This window comes from Bison bison, unplaced genomic scaffold (genome assembly GCF_000754665.1).
Source record: "Bison bison bison isolate TAMUID 2011002044 unplaced genomic scaffold, Bison_UMD1.0 scf7180017864383, whole genome shotgun sequence".
NCBI classification, from domain to species: Eukaryota; Metazoa; Chordata; class Mammalia; order Artiodactyla; family Bovidae; genus Bison; species Bison bison.
The window spans coordinates 4,825,147-4,846,118 of record NW_011494955.1 but is presented as its reverse complement, the minus strand read 5'-3'; the positions used below and the strand labels follow the sequence as shown (position 1 = coordinate 4,846,118).

At 40.9% G+C, this 20,972-nt stretch overlaps 1 protein-coding gene across 2 annotated transcripts in view; it reads left to right on the top strand.

Moving 5' to 3' along the window:
* SLC11A2 (solute carrier family 11 (proton-coupled divalent metal ion transporter), member 2) overlaps window positions 1-19,984 on the top strand; it is a 34,996-nt gene extending 15,012 nt beyond the window's left edge. For both annotated transcript variants that reach the window (XM_010857827.1, XM_010857826.1), the window contains exons 6-17: window positions 627-733; window positions 1,271-1,341; window positions 1,450-1,517; window positions 2,769-2,924; window positions 3,577-3,735; window positions 4,573-4,659; window positions 5,547-5,666; window positions 5,821-5,970; window positions 6,499-6,572; window positions 7,397-7,550; window positions 9,137-9,190; window positions 15,606-19,984. In XM_010857827.1, coding sequence (XP_010856129.1) covers window positions 627-733; window positions 1,271-1,341; window positions 1,450-1,517; window positions 2,769-2,924; window positions 3,577-3,735; window positions 4,573-4,659; window positions 5,547-5,666; window positions 5,821-5,970; window positions 6,499-6,572; window positions 7,397-7,550; window positions 9,137-9,190; window positions 15,606-15,683 — 1,278 coding nt within the window. In that variant the 3' untranslated portion in view covers window positions 15,684-19,984. The remainder of the gene's footprint in view (window positions 1-626; window positions 734-1,270; window positions 1,342-1,449; window positions 1,518-2,768; window positions 2,925-3,576; window positions 3,736-4,572; window positions 4,660-5,546; window positions 5,667-5,820; window positions 5,971-6,498; window positions 6,573-7,396; window positions 7,551-9,136; window positions 9,191-15,605) is intronic.
* Window positions 19,985-20,972: the final 988 nt, after the last annotated feature.

Below are 20,972 nucleotides of genomic sequence, written 5' to 3'. Positions count from 1 at the left end.
TTTATTAGTTTTTTTTTTTTTTTTTCCTGGCCTCAGTGAGCTAGCACTACTAAATTTCTTTCTGTTCGATTATTTGACCAAATTAGTTCCCAGATTTTATTATAGAACACCCAATTCCAACACTTTGCCCCGAGTCCCTTTGCATATCTTGTCTTTTTTTTTACTTGCTTGTGCATTACTATATTAAGGATGACTCCAACCTTTTCATGTTTGTTTTGTCTCTTCAGCTATGGTCAGGATAGATATTTTCTTCTGTAGTATTTTATTCTCTCCTGAACAGTATTTTGACCATCTTAGCATCCTCATTTCCCCTAACACTTTCAGGATTGTTTTTAGGCAAAAAATTAAGTGGAAATAATGAATGGAAACTCCATTCTTGTGTCAAGTAAAACAGAAGGACTTCTCAGCTGCTGCCCTAACCTTGACTCAGGCTCTACCACAAAGAGCAGCCTGGCCCTCTCTGTCAAGGGACCGAGTAAAGCTTGAGTTCTGGTCCTTCATCTCTAGACCTAAGGCTTAATAAAGGACTATATTGGATCACTGCCAAAATATGAATTCCAAACTATGGAGGAAGTTCTTAGAAATGATTAATTAAGAACCGTATCTTTCTGCTGTTTGATGTTTAGGTTCCACGAATCATCCTGTGGCTGATGGTGGAGCTGGCTATCATTGGCTCAGACATGCAGGAAGTTATTGGCTCAGCTATTGCCATCAATCTCCTGTCTGTAGGAAGGTGAGGGGTTTTTCCTCTACAAATAATCATTGTTTTGCCAGATTTCAAAGCAAGCATAAAAAGAAAATCCCAAGTCATTTTCAGTTTTCAAGATTCACCTCAAGTATTGTTTTTTTCTGTGGAACCTTTCTGGAACCACCGTCTTCTCTCCTGCCAGATGTAGGCTCTCTGTCTTCCATGTTCTCATGTCAGGTTATGCAGACCTGTTGTTAGCCAGTGTGTGGCAGTGTGTGTTATAATTAATTTGTATCTCAGTTTATCCCACTTGATAAGTGAGTCCCTTGAGAGATAAGACCCTTACTTTTTAGATTTGTGTCCTGAATATCTGAAATCGTAGACAAAATTCGAATGAATGTATTACTTTACTTAGTACTGAGATCCTAAACTGCACAAGGTCTGGCCTCCTTGCTGCTGTTCCCTTTTCCCGAGTCCTTAGTCCTCCAGGTGTCATGTATCTGGAGAGCTGTTGGGAAACTGGGAAATGGGTCTTTCTCATTGTTTCTTTCCTATAATCTCCCTTTTTAATCTCTGACCTAGGATTCCTCTGTGGGGTGGAGTTCTCATCACCATTGCAGATACATTTGTATTTCTCTTTTTGGACAAATATGGTAAGGACAGTGGGAATGGAGGGGTCTCTCAAAGGAACTGCTTTCCATCATGTGGCTTATGGGGTAATCTGCCTTCTGTGAACTCACTACTGTATTTTTCCCCTTTAGGCTTGAGGAAGCTGGAAGCATTTTTTGGTTTTCTCATCACTATTATGGCCCTCACATTTGGCTATGAGGCAAGTATTACAGGCTTATTCATTAGCTTTATTATTATTAACTTTTTAAAACAAGGCTTTTGTCCTTTTATTATGAAAGACAGTACATGCTAACAAAAAGCCGAATTCAGAACTGGCCAATTTTAAAGGAATAAGGATGTGGCAGAGACTAGTGTCCAGGAAGACCTGCAGGGACTCCTAGTTTAAAACTGTACTAGAATTTCTGGTCCCAAGTTATTCTCAGCAACAGAACAGCATTGGAGAGGGTCAGGAAAGGGGTTACAGCGTTATTCTTGGCTGTTAACATTAGAGGGGTTTGTTTCTGCTCATCCTAGTTGACAGTAGCTGCAGCTTGGACTTTCTCTGTATTGTAACAATTAGTGAACTATAGGGGATACAGTACATGTTTCCCAGTTTGTGCCCCAATCTGGACATTCCATTGGGTTAAAAGTAACCCTAACCCTACCATTATATTCAGTAATGCTCCTGTCTGTGTCCAGTTATTATAAACTGATTTCTGCTTATTGGCCTAGCTAAGCTTTTGAGAATGTGTCTACTCTATGAGTAGATGATAGAGCTTGGTCTAAGGCTTCAAGAGAAATGCTGAACCAGGAAAAAGTGTTTCTGAGTGAGTCTCAGCAGATGCTAGTGGCAAGTGTTAGTGATTTTTCTATACATAGGTGAACATGGAAGCATGATTAGTGTGGATAATCAAGAATCAACTATTCTAAGGTGTGTCTCACAGGAGTTATTGTGACAATAGTATCAATAAGGCCCTTAGCAGCTGTTTTATTTCTTTAGAATATTAATTAGATTCTCAACACATCCAGGCTCCCCAGGTGGTGCTGGTGTTAAAGAATCGGCCTGCCAGTGCAGGAGACACAGGAGACTTGGATTCTGTCTTTGTGTGGGGAAGAGCCCCTGGAAGAGGAAATGGCACCCCTCTCCAGTATTCTTGCCTGTGAAATTCCATGGGCAGAGGAGCCTGGCAGGCTGCAGTCCATGGGATTGCAAAGGGTTGGACATGACTGAGCAGCAGCACTACACATCGATTTCATGTATCTAAAATACAGTGTGAAGTGTCTGGATACCCCATTCCTAAATTCTCTGAACTGTACTGCTTGGTTTTTTTGGGTGGTTCTGTGTTCCTCATTTCCTGTGTAGTTGTTGATGAAGGGGTTTAAGGAGTAAAGATGCAGTGTTTTCTAGTACTGTGTTACTCCCTAGTCTCATGTTCCAGAAAAGACTAATAGCTGTTCTGTTTGTGTGTAGTATGTTACAGTGAAACCCAGCCAGACCCAGGTCCTCAAAGGCATGTTCTTGCCATCCTGTTCAGGCTGTCGTACCCCACAGACTGAGCAGGCTGTGGGCATCGTGGGCGCTGTTATCATGCCACACAACATGTACCTGCATTCTGCCTTAGTTAAGGTGAGCAAGACCTTTCTTATCTCAGTGGCCTGTGTAGTTTCATGGCATCTTTTCCTTTCGTTGCAAGGGACACACACTTAGTTCACAACTGTTGAAGCCCTGAAGGAGCATGTGTTTTTCCACAGTTGGACTGCACACTCTTGTATCACCAAGGTGACCAGAGATGGGACCAAGATGACATAGAGAAGGGACTAGAGTCCTTCTTAAAAGATCTGAAGGGGCACCGTGTCTCTTGTCTTTAAGTCTCAGATGCCTGAATGGCCTCATGGAGATCAGGAGGAAAGAGCCTAATCTGTCTTTTACCAGTTAATCCATCACAATCGTTTGTTGGAAGATTTCAGAGACCTTTGTAGTTAAGGTGGTGTCCCCATTAGGTCTGAAATCAGATTGTTCTCATAGGTCAGCAGTTCTTCCAGCCACATAACTGAAGGCTCAGCAGTCACTCGTTCACTTTTTCCTCTTTGGGATGTATGATGTCATCAAAGGGTCATGACTTCTTACTCACTCAGTGAATCAGGATGTAAGTGGAGTCTCACATTTCATGTGGTCAGTTGTTTGCCCCTTAGGCCTTTCACCTGACTACAGACTTATGAAATATCACAAGGAAACTTGTTCCAATTCATCAAAGAGTGACTGTTGCTGTTCTCTCTAGTCCAGACAGGTAGACCGAGCCAATAAGCAGGAAGTTCGAGAAGCGAATAAGTACTTCTTCATTGAATCCTGCATTGCTCTCTTTGTTTCCTTTATCATCAATGTCTTTGTTGTCTCGGTGTTTGCTGAAGCATTTTTTGGGAAAACCAACGAGCAGGTGGTAAGTAAGCCTGGGTCCTGGGTAGTAGTGGATGTGAGGGTAAAGAGGAGGCTGCATTGGGGCAGGAAAACGTGACAGTGACTTCGAGCTCAGGGGAAATAGATCTCAGTGCTGCCCCTAAGTCATGGCACTACTCAGGTTTACATCTGGGGCTGTGACCAAGCCCAGACCCTCCTTCGTAGCTTTAAACAGGTAAGGAAGCGTGTCTTAGCCCAAGGTTGCCTCGTGCCGTTGTTGGTGGCTTCATGTCTGTTTGGCTGTTCTCATCCCCTTTTGCTTCCTGTTTACCAACTACTGGCTGCTTGCCAGTCCTGCCATTTAGTGCTTACCGGCGGGAGGAGTCAGCCAACAGAAAATAAAGCTATGGCTAGACAGGCTATTTTATCACACTGAATTCTCTGTCCTCTTGACTCCTGATTGCCAATCTAGGTGTTTTTTTTTTTTGCCAATCTAGTTTTGATAAGTCCTTTGATTCCCACCCATAGGACCTCTGACTGCTGGCTCTGCTTTGAATAGGCCACTCTGTTCTGGGCGTCCTCTCATATTTGAAGTCTGTTTAAGGGCCCTCACCACCTATTATCATTTAAAATGACCCAGCATTCGTGTATTACCATGCACACTCTGACTCGAGGAGAAGCTTTTGGTGACCTGGGGGCGTAGGAAAAGTGGGGAGGCAGAGCTCAAGGACCTGCCGCCAGCCTCTGCTTTCATCAGCCTGTGTCCAGTGTCTCACCTGCAGGACTCGTTTCTTAGATGATCCGTCTGTGTGTGAGCTGTTGGAGAGGTCTTCTCTGAGTTCTGGACTCAAAAGTTGATCCTAAACTGCTTTGGTTCCAGGTTGCGGTCTGTACAAACAGCAGCAGTCCCCACACTCACCTTTTCCCAGACGATAACTCAACACTGGCTGTGGACATCTACAAAGGGGTAAACGAGTCCGGATTTCTGATCTCTGCTCCTGAATCAAGATTCTCAGCATAGTGTCTGGTCTTTTCAGTGGGTTCACTTCGGAGCTCAGCATATCTTCTGTGGAGTGTCTTTTTTTCAGAGGTCCAGATGCCAGACAAGCCTTTTGGATTACGTGGAAGGGAATAGGAGATCAGCTGACAAGATGATTTAATTGTATCAGCAATTCCCAAACTTATGTTGATAGCATATTGTTTTCTATGTGTTAATTGGGGAGACTAAAGAAGTATCCCTGGTAAAGTGGTCTTTTTTGTGTGTGTGGCTGAAGACTATTTATTTATTTAGATTGTGCTGTGTGGCATGTGGGATCTCAGTTCCCGGACCAGGGGTGAAATTTCTGCCCCTTGCATGGGATCACAGAGTCTTAACTACTGGACTGCCAGGGAAGTTCCAGTAAAGTGGTCTTTACTGGGGCCTCTCTGTCCCTTTTATGCTGATTACATTGTGAACCTCCAGTGGTACACAATACATAGTATTTAACATTTCTGAAATTTATTGGAGGTTTCTCTCCATTCCTATTACCATCTTCCAGAATAGTGTGTTTAGGAATATAATTTGGGAAGTGTGTTATAGTCATTTTTCTTTTTGATACGTAACATATGAGTTGAGGATAAAAGCTTTAGGAGCCTAGAGAAGAGAAGGGACTAGGCTGAGGAGGAATGGGGGCCTATCCAACAGAATTTAGGTTGAAAGCCTCTAATACGAGGTCAGGACCTGAGTCTAGCTTCTGGGACAGTGCCAGCACAGCGCTTGGTAGAGGTGGGTACGTAGCCAGGAATGGGGAGAAGTGACACCAAGGATATGTTTGGGGTGTTGTCTCAGGTGATCTCTCTCCCTTGCCTCTCCAGGGTGTTGTGCTGGGGTGTTACTTCGGGCCTGCCGCTCTCTACATCTGGGCGGTGGGGATCCTGGCTGCGGGGCAGAGCTCCACCATGACAGGAACCTATTCCGGCCAGTTTGTCATGGAGGTACGTGCTGCTGTGACTGGGATAGACGAGAGGAAGGGGATGTTGCCCTTTTGTCCCTTCTTAATTCTGTGCCTCTAAGGTCTTCCCAAACCTCCTCAGACCTTTTTCTGTTTCCTCTTTCAGACACTCATCCTCCTTCTGTGTTTTCTTCCAGGGATTCCTGAACCTAAAGTGGTCACGCTTTGCCCGAGTGATTCTTACCCGTTCTATTGCCATCATCCCCACTCTGCTTGTGGCCGTCTTCCAAGACGTGGAGCATCTAACAGGAATGAATGACTTCCTGAATGTTCTTCAGAGTTTACAGGTGAGGAGGGAGCTGGGGAAACTCACATCCCATTGAGTCAGGAGGCATTCTGTATTGCTCTTAGGTACCAAGCCTAGTGTGGGTGTGGGGAAAATTCAGAGGAAGAAAGAGGCACAGTCTTGGTCTATGGTGAATGCATATGAAATCTCTGGAATCTAAAAGGTTTTTAGAAGTGGCTTGTTTTTTTCTAAGCCTGTTGAATGGGAATTATAAGCTGTAATTACATATAGAACACAAAATTATTCATTAACCAAAGCGAACATTAAATAATGTAAATGAGACTGTTGGGTATTATGGAGATTAAGAAGACAAGGCAGATAGAAATTTTGTAGACACTATGAGCATAACTGACGCTAGGTTCATGCTACAAATTTCCACATAACCCTCCAGCATGTTGCGATCACAAGAATCATTTCTCACAGAGTAGGTGAGGCAGGGTCTGTGGTTCCCTTTTGCTAACTGTGCTGCTCTCTAGGGTATTACAGGAACCCCCGTAGCCCTGTCTGATCTTATTTTTTTCTTTTGCAGCTTCCCTTTGCTCTCATACCCATCCTCACTTTTACGAGCTTGCGGCCTGTGATGAGCGAATTTGCCAATGGATTGTGAGTGTACTTCTGTTAGTTCCCCAAGATGTGTGGGGGAAGGGTATCTTCATCAAACTGACCAGTCAGAAATTAAGTCATAGGGGGACTATGTGCTTTAAGACATGGTTCTAGAGCTGCCCTCTCAATCTCTGACTTAGAAAATAGAGACTGTTGGGGACTTCCTGGTGGTCCAGTGGTTGAGACTCTGCCTTCCAGCGCAGGAGGTGCGATTTCCATCCCAGGTCAGGGAACTAAGGTCCTACATGCCACAGGGTGTGGCCAAAAATTAAAAATAAATAAACACAACATTGTGAATCAGCTATACTTCAGTGTAAAAAATATCAAAGAAAATGGAGACCATGAATTTAACAATGGAGGGCAAGCACATTTTTTGTTTCTGGTGGGAAATTTTTTAGCTTTTAGGGCTTTAACTCTTCAACTTCAGCCACTGAAGGTTAAAGTATCTTAAATCCATGTTAAATGATCTTAATGAGGGAGGCATAAGCTAATACCTTTTATATACATCTCTAAAGTACCTGGGGTATTTAAATGACTTGTTGCGTCTCTAGAGACTCATGACTTTTTCACTTGTAAGGCTTGTTGCATTTTTAGGGGCTTAAATAACAGGGATTATTTGATAGTGTTTTTTTTCCTCTTCTTCCTCTTTCTCCCTATCATTGTGTAACTTTGGCTCATTTAACCTAATCTGGGACATAAGCACTTTTTGTTTGTTTTTAAATGCCACTTACTCCTGTCCTGTGACCCCAAAAGACACAGTGTTTTTTTCTGTTTGTGGACAGGTTGGATTGTTCTACCAATAACTGTGCTGATTCTTTTGACAGAGGCTGGAGGATTGCAGGCGGTATCTTGGTCCTTATCATCTGTTCCATCAACATGTACTTTGTCGTGGTTTATGTGCAGGATCTAGGGCACGTGGTATTGTACGTGGTGGCTGCAGTGGTCAGCGTAGCTTATCTGAGCTTTGTCTTTTACTTGGTAAGTCCAGCTGGGAGGAGGCAGGGGTGGTGAGGTGCATCTAACACTCAGAAGAGAAAGGACCCAAAAGAGCATATGGTTACCTGTCTTCAGGTTACTGACACGATTTGTATGAAATTGTTAAACCAGCTGTGACTAAAGAATATTTTTAATCATAAATTTTCCCTCTGTTCTTAAGAGCCATCATTTTTCAAAATCTGTCACTCTGTCTGGTTTCCATTCCTAATAATTCCTAACAAGAGAGTGTAGTATGTTTGAAGAACTCAAAGATCAGCCGTGTAGAAAGTAGAGTGGTATGAGATGGGGTTGGAGAATGGAGCTGTGTCTTGTGATTTCAGATCTTTGGGGGGAGCACATGTGGGTTCACAGCCCTGCCCAGCTCTACTGCTTAATAGCTGTCCAGTGACGACTCAAGTAAATAGTTTTAATCTCTCATTGAATTATTCTAGAATTACTAAAGAATGATGGTTATAAAACAAGCTATATCGAAAAGGAATGCAAAATAAATAAATAATAAGAAAAGGAATGCAGAATTATAAACACCTAGATAATAAAAAAATGGTCAAGAGTCTAGAGTAAGTTATGTAAAATGGTAATAGTAGTTGCCTTTGGATGGTGGGATTATGGATATATTCTTTTCTCTATTTTCACCTTCTTCTGTAACATTACTTATATCAGTGAAAAGCAGCTATGCCAACAACACATCTCCCTCATTATTCTAGACAGGTTTCTCAAAATCACAGGGGCTGAGGACTGGGGACAGCTGAATTTATACCATGTCTGCTACAGAGAATGGGAAGACTGGATGATAGAAACCCCCTGCTCATCTGACAATACTTACCTAGCCCCCGTGTCAGGGTCTGCCAGATACTTGACTGGGAACATCATTTTAATGAATATCGAGAAATTATGTCTTAGATAGATATAGCTCTGCTTTTTTCCTCAGTAAACCATGGGCACACTAAGATTATACTGACCCTACAATACAAGGACTTACTCCCAGGAAACCCAAGTAACTCAGTATGGCCTTGACAGAAATTGTTTTAACAATTCGCTGTAGGGTGACTCTTGGTGGTGTAGTGGTTAGTATTTCTGGCTTTCACTTCAAACTCCCAGATTCAGTCCCTGGTAAGGGAACTGAGCTCTGCAACCCCCCCGCCCCCCCCCCAAAAAAAAAGAGTGCTGTAGAACTTAAGAGGATCCTTCATGCAGATCAGTTATGACAGTGCCGAGTCGTTCTTAGTCACCCTGAGGCTGTAGAAAATGTTGAAGACCCATTTTCAAGCCTGAGGACTGGTTCTAGGTGAATTCCTACTGTTTAGTTCAGGAGACTGTTGCAGTTGTATTAGCCAGTCAGTCATTGCCCTGCATTGTGAGGAGTGGAGTAGGACTGAAATGGGTAGTGGTCTTCAAGGAATTCTGCCACAAACACACCACAAACACAAAGCAGTAGGAACAGAGGGAGCTGAGGACTGCAGTTAGTACAGCAAAGAGGTTTGCATCTGAGCAGTGCAGTGTGGGCGGTGAGGGGGGTAAGTGGGCTCTCCAGAGGGGTCAGCGAATGATGACTATATTTTCTCTTTTAGGGTTGGCAATGTTTGATTGCACTGGGCATGTCCTTCCTGGACTGTGGGCACACGGTAAGCATCTCTAAAGTCCTGCTGACCGAAGAAGCCACCAGTGGCTATACTAAGTAAACACTGTTCACAGGTAGCCATCAGAGCCAGTGTGTTTCTATGGTTTACTGTGTGAACATAGCCAAAGGTATGTGCTGTTGCACAGACTGCATTTAGGACTCAGCCCTTTGTTGGGAAAGACATTGTTGCATATTTGTTTGAAAGATAGCATTATTTTTCCTCCTGAACTCCTAACCTGGTAACTGGATTTAGGATCTTTGACAGCTTGATACCTGCTCTCAAACAGCACTGAATTCTTTCACTGTCCCAGAGTCAGTTGTTTTATCTTTATGTGAGATAGTTCTCAATGCATGATTCTTAACAAGACTGACTATATGTTAAAAAAACATAATACAAATTACAGAATAGGTATGCAAGTTTTATTTATAAAAAGATAATGGATTGAAAAGTCTGAGAAATACTTTCCTTATGCATACCTTTTGAATTAACTATAAAAAATAAAATCTCAGTTAGGGTGGTTTGAGTCATATTAAAGATAAAATTATGAGATAGTCTACCTCCATCAGGTTCAGGATTCTTTTAACTTATTTTCACTTTAATTTCATTGAAAATTAAGAGGGGTAAGAAAGCATTAAAGAAGATGATAAATGGACAGATGGTAAAACTCACTTGTGGTCATGGTGACTAATACTAATCTCTTCCAAAAATCACTCTGATGATTTCCCTCAGAGATTGAGAGCTTACTGAAATGTTCTTGGGAGTCCCAATGTTAATAACTCTCATGTTAGTACAGAGCTCTCTCAATGGTGTTTCTTCTTGAGCACTTAGAGTGGAGAAACCTTCCCCTTCCTCCAGGAGGGTAGTGATAGAAAAAGATGGTAGCATTTATGAACTGATGTTCTCAAGATACTTTGGGGTGAGGTGAAAAAACTTGAAAGAAGAGGAGCCATCTGTTTTATTCCTAAAAAACACCTTCTACCAGAATCATCATGTTTTTCTGAAGCATGCCCAAGACGACTTGCAAGGCAATCTCAGGAGCTCTGGATGTAAGCGTTGGAAAGCTCGCTCCCTCTCAGCGAGTCCTTTGGTGTCACTGGTTGCCAAGTTCTCTCTGCAGGGTTGCACTGGGCTACCTCTCTTCAGCCATTCCCTCAGAGGGAAAAACTTTGAGACCAGATGGTGGAGCTCTGGAGTCAGAGGAAATGGGTCCCTTCAGCATGGAGCTGCTGCTCTTCAGCCACTTCTGACATTTTTACATGTGGAGCCTGACACCATGTGATTATGTCAAACCAAGTCACATTGCCCGGTGGAGATAAACAATCAGGTCTTTTATAGCCACTGACTTGGTGAGAACAGTAATGGGAATGCAATTGAAGGACTGCATTTCTGGTGTCTTCCTTCTGGAGTGCCTATTGATTGATGTTCTCTGATCACCTGAGCCCCTAAAGGCATTGTTTCCAGTACTTTGTACACAGTCAAAAGCACAGACTGAATGGACTGTCTTTTACATGGCTTTAAGGGTAAACTTGTGTGTTCCACTGACCAAACCTTTACCTCAGCCCCTCCAGTGACATAGCACAGAATCATGAGAGACAAATTCCCCAACCGTTCCTCCCTCTCCCCTACCATCATTCCCTAAGCTGTTCACAAGGGCACTCTGGAGACATCGGGCACTGACCTCTTAAGCTCTCGTCTGGCCTCAGTAGGTGAGGGCCATGTTGACGAAATTCTTTGTAAAAGATGGTACACTAACATCATTTACCTTTGCTTGGAGTCTGGCTGGGTGCAGTCAGCCTCAGATTCACAAATATTTAGAAGCCCAGGTAAAAGCTGCTAGTTTTCTTTTCAAAGTTATATATATGTCTTGGAATGACGAAAATTTCTTCCCAGTTAAATGTCAGTTTATGTCACTACGTGTGTAGTATTTTACAGTGTTAACAACACTCCCATGCTGTATTCCACCTCATGCTTTCAGATAGAAAGTGTGCTTTCTCTTCAGCCACTACTTCGGGTACAGTACACGGTGTTTAGAGCTGACATCTTCCAGTGCCAGCATGTGCACTCTGTTTCTGTGAAATGTTTAAGGATATACAATTGTACTTTGTGTAAATTGGTCCTTGTTCTTTATAAACATGGCATGAAATAACCGCTGCTATAGCATACTGGGAATTATCAGCAATGGACAAGAACTGCAGTTTGGCTCCTGTGAGGTCCTGCTAGTGGTTTTAGGAGTGGTTACAATGAGCTTTTAGGGACCATTTAACAATATGTAAACTTGGTTTGTAATTAAAAAGTTTTTTTTTTTCCTTTTTCCAATTTGGTTTCCTGGATATTTTTTTTTAAACCTTGAAAATACTCTATGAGTGGGATCTCAACAACTTTGAAATACTGAAACATCAACTACCACCTGGATTGACATACTAGATTCACGCTGTTCATGATTTTTCTCTGTAGAAGGGATAGAGGAATACAGCTGACCTCCCTGGACATCTAGGTGTTAGGGGTGTTTCATGGAGGCATTAAATAAAAATTCGGCGTGTAATTTATAGTCAGCTCTTCATGTGTATACTCAGCCTTTCATGTCCAGTGTTCCTCCGAACGTGTGATTTCATGTTCTTAGATTCATCCTGCCTGGGATCATGTATTTCTGTCATATTTACCTTTGAAAAAAAATGTATATGAGGAGACTCTTGAGGTTCAAATTCAGTTTGTTCAAGGCTCAATATAGGTTTAGTTCCCAGAAGACTTGATGAATTATAGACACCAAGCACTAATTTCTATCACTGATTTAATTAGTTTTGCCATTGCTAAAGTTTACATCATTAAAATATTTAAAATTGAGAAAAAAACTGTCCTTCTGCCTTTTTCTGCTCTAAGCTGAACATTTTTCTGTCTGTAGTCTTGTTTCACCATTGAGGTAGGCGTTTATATTCTGTATATGCTGCCAATAAAAAGTGTGCATATTTGGAAGGTGAAAGGAAAATTGTTTAACTTAGAAATGAAAGCATATAAATACAAAGACCGGATAGAAATACAAAACTCAGACACAGTAAACTGCTAGGCTTGTCACCAAACACATGGCATGAAAAACTAAGTCAACCCTTAATTTGTTCCAAGAGTGTCACTAGAACTTCATTTTCCCTTTCTCTGTTGCAAGCCTTCCCTGTCTGTCTTACAGGAACTAAATCCTGTGAATAAACACCATAGACATCATCTGAGAATTTTCTTTTCCATGTTGTTCTTCTCATTTAACTCATCCTTCTTACCCTGGTTTTGTTTTGTTTTGTTTTAATCTTTTTTTCGCTCTACCATATGCCTTTGGGGATCTTAGCTCCTGCCCAGGGATTGAACCCATGGCAGGAATTGGACTCATGGCATAAAAGCTTAGAATTCTAACCACTAAGACACTAGGCAACTCTTTATTTGGGTGTAATTTCATAGCTAACATAGGATGCATCACAATTTGAAGATCCTGGTTTGAGACTTCCTTTAGCTCTGCCCTCTGCAGTGCTTTGTGTTCCTTCCTTGGACAGGACCAGTGAGTCCAGATGTGTCACCTTTTGACACCTTAGCTTTGGAACATTAAAAATAACACATTATTATGGTAGTTGGGGTCTAAGCACACTGTGTGTATGTGTGTGTGTGTGCGTGCAGGTTTAGTTGCGTCTGACTCTTTTCAACCCCATAAACTGTATCCCGCCAGGCTCCTACGTCCATGAGATTTTACAGGCAAGAATATGCAAGTGGGTACTCCTACTCCAGGAGATCTTCCCAACCCAGGAATTGGACCTGCATCTCTTGGGCCTCCTGCATCGACAGGCAGATTCGTTACCTCTGAGCCACCTGGGAAGCCCTCAGCACGCACATGACCTCATGTAATTCTTACTGCAAAAGGATATATATATATATAAGGCGACTGAAGGGCCAGAAACTAAAATAACACATCACTAATCGTAGGCATTTGGCATTTGTGCCTGACTAGCTTAGTTCCAGAACCCATGTTATTTTTACTAATCATCCGATACAATACGTAGTATACACTTAATAGTACACTTTAGACACCAAGCTTTGGTGTTTAGCAGCACCAAAACAGTACCATATCAAAGATACTCCTCTTAATACTCTGATGAGTGCTAGAATATGTTTTAGGTCAAAAGTTGCCAATTCATAGACTAATTTTGTTGCAATTCAGTTCAGTTCAGTCGCTCAGTCCTGTCCGACTCTGTGACCCCATGAATCGCAGCATGCCTGGTCTGTGCTAAATTTTCAAAAGTACCTGAATACTTTTTCTGGTGGGTGTGGAAAATGGACAGGGCCAGCAGTAAGTAAGAACCGATAGTTTATTCATTTGCGTACCTCTCTTCCCTTGAAAGGTTTAGCCAGTTCCTCTGCTATTTAGCTCCATTTCTCAGTGTCCCTGAGCAATACAACAAACTTTTCCAATGAAGGAGTTTTCTCTACTAAGCCATGAAGTGATACAACCTGGAGGTCTTGGGGCTAAAAATGCAGCCCTTGCTTACTACATGCCCACCCCACCACCGTAGTTCACTTAAGAAAAGGCTGCAGTGGATTGTCAGTGAATCTGACAATTGCTCTTGGTTACTAAAACCTGAGTCATAAAACCCTGAAGTGAGTATAAAGGCTGAAACCTGAAGTGCTGTGCTTCTGCCCTAAGGCCAGTGTGACTCAGTAGTTCCTAGCCTTCTAGTTGAGAATAGTTTTATCATGGGCCCCATTTTGTCTCATCGTCACACAGTCATCATAAACCTCTGATGGGCATTTTTAATGTCTAAAAAAATTGCTGAAGACTAAAATGAGATAGGTTTCCCAGGTGGCACAGTGGTCAAGAATCGGTCTGCCAGTGCAGGAGAGTCAAGAGACGTGGTGCGATCCCTGGGTCATGAAAATTCCCTGGATTAGGAAACCGCAACCCCTTCCAGTATTATTGCCTGGAAAATTCCATGGACAGGAGAGCCTAGTGGGCTATACAGTCCATGGGATCACAGAGTCGGACACGACATCACACCCACCCACACACACACAAAATGAGATAGTTTATTAATGTCCTTGGCATTTTAAAGTGCAGCATTTATTCCTGTTTTACAAAGGAGTAGGATAAGGCTCAAGAAGGAAACATAATTTGCTCAAGGTCATAGGAAATGGCAGAGTTGGAGCTTGATCCCAGCCCCAGTGCCTTTTGCACTCTATTCTACTAGAAATACTTCTGTGAATTTATAGTGTGCATTCTGAGCACTCACATGATCTCATTTGATTCTTACAACAGAAGGTTCAGTCTCTATACAGATGAGACAATTGAATGGCCCAAAAGAGGCTGTTGGTACCAAGGGGCAACAATGTTCTTAAAACCCCTGGTGATACCAGTAGGGCTAAAAGGAGGCTCAGTGATTGTCCCAGGGTGAATGCAAAGGAGAGGAAAAGAGTAAGCTACAACTTCACAAATGCTGATACACATCATCTGGATTAGGCCTCCTGGAGTGAGTCTGGCAATATATTTTTTTGCTTTGTTTTCATATTTATTTTTTGTCCACACTGGGTCTTGGTTGCCTCTCGCAGGATCTTTCATTGCCATGTGCAAGCTTCTCTCTAGTTTCTGCTTGTGGGCTCCAGAGCCAGAGCTTGCTTAGTTGCCTCCAGGAATGTGCAATCATAGTTCCCTGATCAGGGGTCAAACCTTCTTCTGCCTGGCAAGTTGGATTCTTAACCACTGGACCACCAGGGAAGTTCCTGGCAATGTGTTTTAAAGGCAGCTAAAGTAATTCTTATAAAGTCTGATAAACATCTGGGATCCTTTTCTCTTAGCACATGCCGTTTTATGTTTCTTTCTTTTGTTTAATGAAAGGCTTTTTCTGCTCAGGTGCCAAAGGATAATTAGGGCCCAGACAATAGGGCTTAGAATTTAGACTATTTGAAATTTGATTTCTTTTCTTTTTTTTGGCCCGTTCTGTGCAGCTAATAGGATCTTAGTTCCCTGACCTGGGATTGAACCTGAACCCTCTGCAGGGAAAGCACAGAGTCCTAATCACTGGACTGCCAGGGAACTCCCTGAAATTTGAGTTCTAACACACTTAGTATTAAGGTATAAAAGCTCACAGTACATTTGCTCTTAATATCCTGATCAGAAACACCCATGCCAAAGTAGAGTATGTCACAAGAATAGTTAAAAGTGCAAATTTTGTATTTGGCATTTAACAAATCCTTAACTATTTCAGCTCCTGTCAGTTATTTTATATATGTCGTAAACCATTCATATATTTATAAGCCATTTATTTTCTGAAAGAGAATCAGTATAGCAGAACTGAAATAAGAGCTACTTTTATATGCTGATTATAGATACTTGAATGCCAATTTTAAATACTTATAAATCAGTCTAACTCTTTTCCATCTTTTTTGTCCTCAGTACCATCTGGGATTGACGGTTCAACCTGAACTCTACCTTCTGAACACCGTGGACGCTGACTCACTTGTGTCTAGATGACGGACAGCCTCAGGGACTATAGAAGACCCACTTTCTCTTAGTCCTTTTGTGCCAAGTGTCCTGTTAACATTTCTCTGTTAGTTCAGTCGTGAGTTTTGTTCAAACATTTTGAACAAAAGTTAAAAATTTCCTCATGGGAAGGGTGTTAAAGCTGACAGCTGTTAAGTGTAGGTCAGAGACCCACCACCTCACAACAGTCCTACAACTGCCAGAGTTAAATGATTAGCCTATGGTGGCCACACACCCCTATGGGCTTGTGCCTGGACTTCTGGAATTAAATATATGTGTGTATGTTTATGTAAACCTGAACTTACTGGTTTGGGTAGAGTTTTATATAAAAATGATATTTTGTATTTTTTAAACAAATTTGTTCAGATAAACCATATTTATTTTGTCTAAATCACATGTAACAAAGGAAAAAGAGCACTGCTCTTTTTCAGAATGAACTGGTCAAATAGACCGATTTTTAAAGTGATACTTGACTGTGGCCAGTTAAACTTGACTTGGATTTAATCAACCAACCCTTGGTAACTGCTGGTACTAGCACATCATTTCCAAAAGAAGACGTTTCTTTTCTTTGGCAGTCTTGTTTCATCCTGGTTGTCGGTGTGCTCTGTGGTTATTATTTTTCTCTGTTGTTGTTTTTCTTGAGTTTTTTTTCAGAGATATGATGGTATTTTCCAAAGAGCTTACTACCTAGTAACAATATCCAGAAATCATACTTTAACCAATAATCAGTTTTCCATGCTACATTGGAACTCAGCCCATTCTAGCATTTTAGGTATAAAAAGAATTCTAACACTGAACTTTACAAAGCCCAACAGAAGATAATGGAGGCATTAGTTTTCTTTCTAATGTGTGTATAGTCCCACCATGTCTTTGTCTTCCCCCTTTTCCCATTAATACTCCAGACACCATTTCTAGGCCAAAGTCTATATCCTGGAGTGGCTGATGTTTCTAATGCTGACTCTCCTAGGGAATGCTAAGCATTAAAAGTTAATTTATACCAAGTAGTATGAGATTAGACCCACACTGGGACTTGGAAGATTGGTCCACATGTTATAAACTGCCTGCCCACGTATGGGTTATAGATATTTTGATTCTTCTTCCTAACCAGAATTTTTTTCCATAACATTTTTATAATAAAACATTAAATAAAAACTTTCTGCAGAAAGTTTCTGCATATTGATCTGATTGAAAAGTCAGAACATTTTGAACACCAGGCTCACACCCCTTCATGATAGTGCATTTGACTTACACTGAATGGTAGCTATCCATTTTTAATGGAATGCAGTCTGTGCCTTCTCATTTCCTTCCAGCCCCAAAGGCTTTGAGTTTGCAAACCCTGCAGCCTTTGTATGTTTGAGCATCATTTTCCTCTTTGAGCATAAACCTCGCTGCCTTACTCTAAAACTTGGCACATTTCAGTAAGACTTAAAAAAAATCCAGACATCGCCTTTGTCATTTATAATGATTTGATCCTGTAAGTGGCACGGATTTGTCATTTATAATGATTTGATCCTGTAAGTGGCACAGATTTTTTTCTAAGATGATTCTTTAAATTCCCTCATTTCTAATTTGTGACCCTTGAAACTTCTGATAAGAGCAATAGCCTTGCAACTCAGGTTAGAGACCTTCTGATCTTAAAACAGTTAACATCATTTATGAGCTTTTATTTGAAAAAGAGACTTTAAAAATGGGTTTCAGTGTTTTGGTTTGTTTATACAGAGACAGCAACTCTATATGAATCAGTTTGTTGAATTTTTTTCTCCCTCCCTGGGCAGTTCCATTTCTCAGTAGTTTGATTACCAGAGGATGTTTGGGAAAAGAAAAAAAAAAAGGCAGGAAGAATCCTGTTTTATAACTCATAAAAAGATAAGGTGGTTGGTTACATAGAGATTAAGTACTTGAGGGGTTTCTGTAGCTTTTCTCCATTCTTAAATTGTATCTTATTAGGAACAGACTAGAGTTTACAGCAAAAATTTATAAGTATACCTCTCAGTTCATACAACTCCTGTAATCAGAAAACTTTATAATAAAGCAAGCTGAATCATGCTAAAACCAGTGGAGGAGACTGATGTCTAACAGTAAGTCTTGGACAGACTTTTTTGCTAAGTTAATATTTAATCATTCCTTATGATTTACAGTCTGGATTTCATGATACATGCTTATATAGAAAATAATATAATCAGTCTCCCCCCTTTTTTGACCCCACTGTGTGGAATGTGGGATTCTCCATCAGGGATTGAACTCATGCCCCCCCACCCCTGCAGTGGAAGTGCAGAGTCTTACCTACTGGACCACAAGGGGAGGTCCCAATATAGTCAATCTTAAGATTAACCTAGATTCATATACTCACTCGGTTTCTGAGGTTTAACACTATGGAGTCAATTTGTAAAAGGGTACTCTGATAGTCTATATCCAGGATATCAGAAAAACGCAATTAAATAGCTGTTACTGAACAGCTGCTGCTATATAACTGTGTGATGGCCTAATAAAAAAGTAGTCAGAGCATACCCAATAGTCAGGGAGGCATCAGAGATTATAGCAGCTGATAAAAATAGCCTTCTCAATTTTAAACATTATGATACTAAGCACCGAGCCTTTGCCCCAGAAGTATTGTGCAAATTCAGGTTTGTATCTGTTTATAGGATCTTCCCTCCATGACCTCCGCTGTTTGTCCAAGTTAATGTGGGCAAATGGGCTTCCTGCGTACTTTTCTCCATCAATGATTTTACATTTTAATTTAAGCATAATTTTTGAGCTCTTATGTATAGCTACTTTTAATATTTTTCATTGCTTTTTTTCAAGCAATAAGTACATTAGTACTTTCAGAGTAAGATTATCACAAAATTCTGGAATCTTTTTGGTTTTGAGAAGAGCCCGTTTCTGAGTTAATACTTCAGTTCATCTATTTTTAATGCTGAGCATGTTTTGGGAGAGGGGGATCTTTCTGGTAGCCTGATGAGAAGTATCTTCATTCTGTAATCAACATGAAGGATGACATTTCTATGCCAGAGGTCTTAAAATTTCCTGATTTCATGGAAGATATTATAGCCAACTGCTGGAATGTTTACTGTAGTGAAGTAGAGTAGTTGGGTTCTTTCCTTGCCTGTTTCTAAAGTGTTGACTGGAACATGTCTGTCTGTTGGTGGCACTTGAAGAGCCTCATAGTAGGTGCAGATGGCAACTTTAAAAATAATTACCCTGAGCCAGTAGAGAAGAGTGCATATAATACACAGAACAAAGAGTTAATGTCTAGAATGCAGATACATTTTCAATATTGTTGCATCTTTCCCTTCTCCAAATACTAGACGACCTTCCAGTCAGAGTATTTCTCCACTACAGAAAACATAAAGAAGAGGAAATCATTACCACAGATCATATTACATGCATTTTAATGCACTTTTTGTTTTTCACCTTGCATTCTTGATTTTATCTCAGTGGGTACTTTTTTTTCCTTTGGTTTTCTTTCCCAGAAGTGCCTGGCAGGCTATACAGTCCATGGGGTTGCAATGAGTCAAACACAACTGAGTGACTAAGCACATTTCTTTCCCAGGCCTGGAGTCAGAATAAATCTGAGGCATAGCAGTTATGACTTCAACAAGGTGGAATTAGTTTTTAGAACCCCAGGCTTACAGAGGAGCTTGAGGCCTCAGGTATACTTCACATTTATTATCTTCTTTGTTTCTTGTGTTTTCTGCAGTGTCATCCCAGATTAGCAGTAGCACAAATGGACTAAATCTTTCCACTCCCACAGTACTGCCATTTGAGGGAAAAGGGATTGTTTTTTTGGAATTTACCTTTGTATTCCCAGAAATACTTTCAAGAAGTATAAAAATGAATACACAAATATTTCAATATTAGACATTTATGTTTGTGGTAAATTAGTCAGGTTTCTGTGTAAGAGTGAGGTGCACAGTGGTGAACCAATTATTTTTAAAAATTTCACTGAGCCCCAGGCAGCGTGCTAACCTGTGCTAACCTGCATGTGTTCCTGTGCTTGTCTGGTACACTCCCACACGCGGCCTCCCAGCTGAACCAAATTTAAATAACGACGTGGCCATTCATTCGCCTCTGATGTGATTTTTGCCCATTCTAAAAAGGAGTTTATGAAAGCTTTAATTACCTTGCCCTGTTTGGAGAGAATTAAGTGATGAATAGAGTGTCATGTCTAATATGGATAGTGAAAGTTTTTCTGTAGCCATTATATAACTCCTAATTTTCAGGTCGATTTGGCATAATATAGATTGTTTTCTGCTGCTAACTAGAAAATAAAAATTGTAAAAGTCAGAAAATCATGTCCTAGGTTCTGCTGCTAAGTCGCTTCAGTTGTGTTCGACTCTGTGCGACCCTATGGACGGCAGCCCATCAGGCTCCACCGTCCCTGGGATTCTCCAGGCAAGAACACTGGAGCAGGTTGCCATTTCCTTCTCCAATGCATGAAAGTGAAAAGTGAAAGTAAAGTCTCTCAGTCGTGTCCGACTCTTAGCGACCCCATGGACTGCAGCCTACCAGGCTCCTCCATCCATGGGATTTTCCAGGCAAGAGTACTGGAGTGGGATGCCATTGCCTTCTCCGGTCCTAGGTTCTAAAGGACATCAACAGAGGTATTTTTGAGTTGACTATTTATGGTAATTGATTTGGAAATCAACGTCTTAAAAATTTGAAGGCTGTGAGAATTCTGACTGAAATTTCTGTAGTATAATATGCTACATATTGAAAATTCATTTTTGTAGGTACTTTTCAGAAGACTTCTTATTTTTCTTGTATGTGGCTTCATTTTTTTGTAACCCTTATAGAGTAGAGAATACCTATAAGCAAAAAGTTGTATATCAATAGAGTATTGATAGGAAACAAACACTGAATTTCATCACTTGTATTTTTCTAAAACAATTGAAAGCAAACACCCTCTATCTTATTATTTTTTGGCTTGGATCATACAGCTCACTCCAGAACTGGGGGGGAAAAAAAATTAAGAGCCCTTTAGGATAAGTATAAATCTGAGTTTATGATGTTACTATGCCACCCTAAAGTTTGAATTTTAAAATATTAAAAGGGAAAGTGGGAAGATTTGGCAAGATCTTGAGATTAAAAACAATAAGCACTTCTACTTAGCAAACATCTATTCATTATTGTTCTCAGTATTGTACTTAGTATTCTGATAAAAAGGAAAGTAAATGGATTATAATCCCTGCTTCTAGGAATTTACCATTCAGTGGATGAATTAGCTGTGTTTAGGCAGATGAGACAGGTGTACATCTTCCCCAAGGATGAGATCCTAGGGCC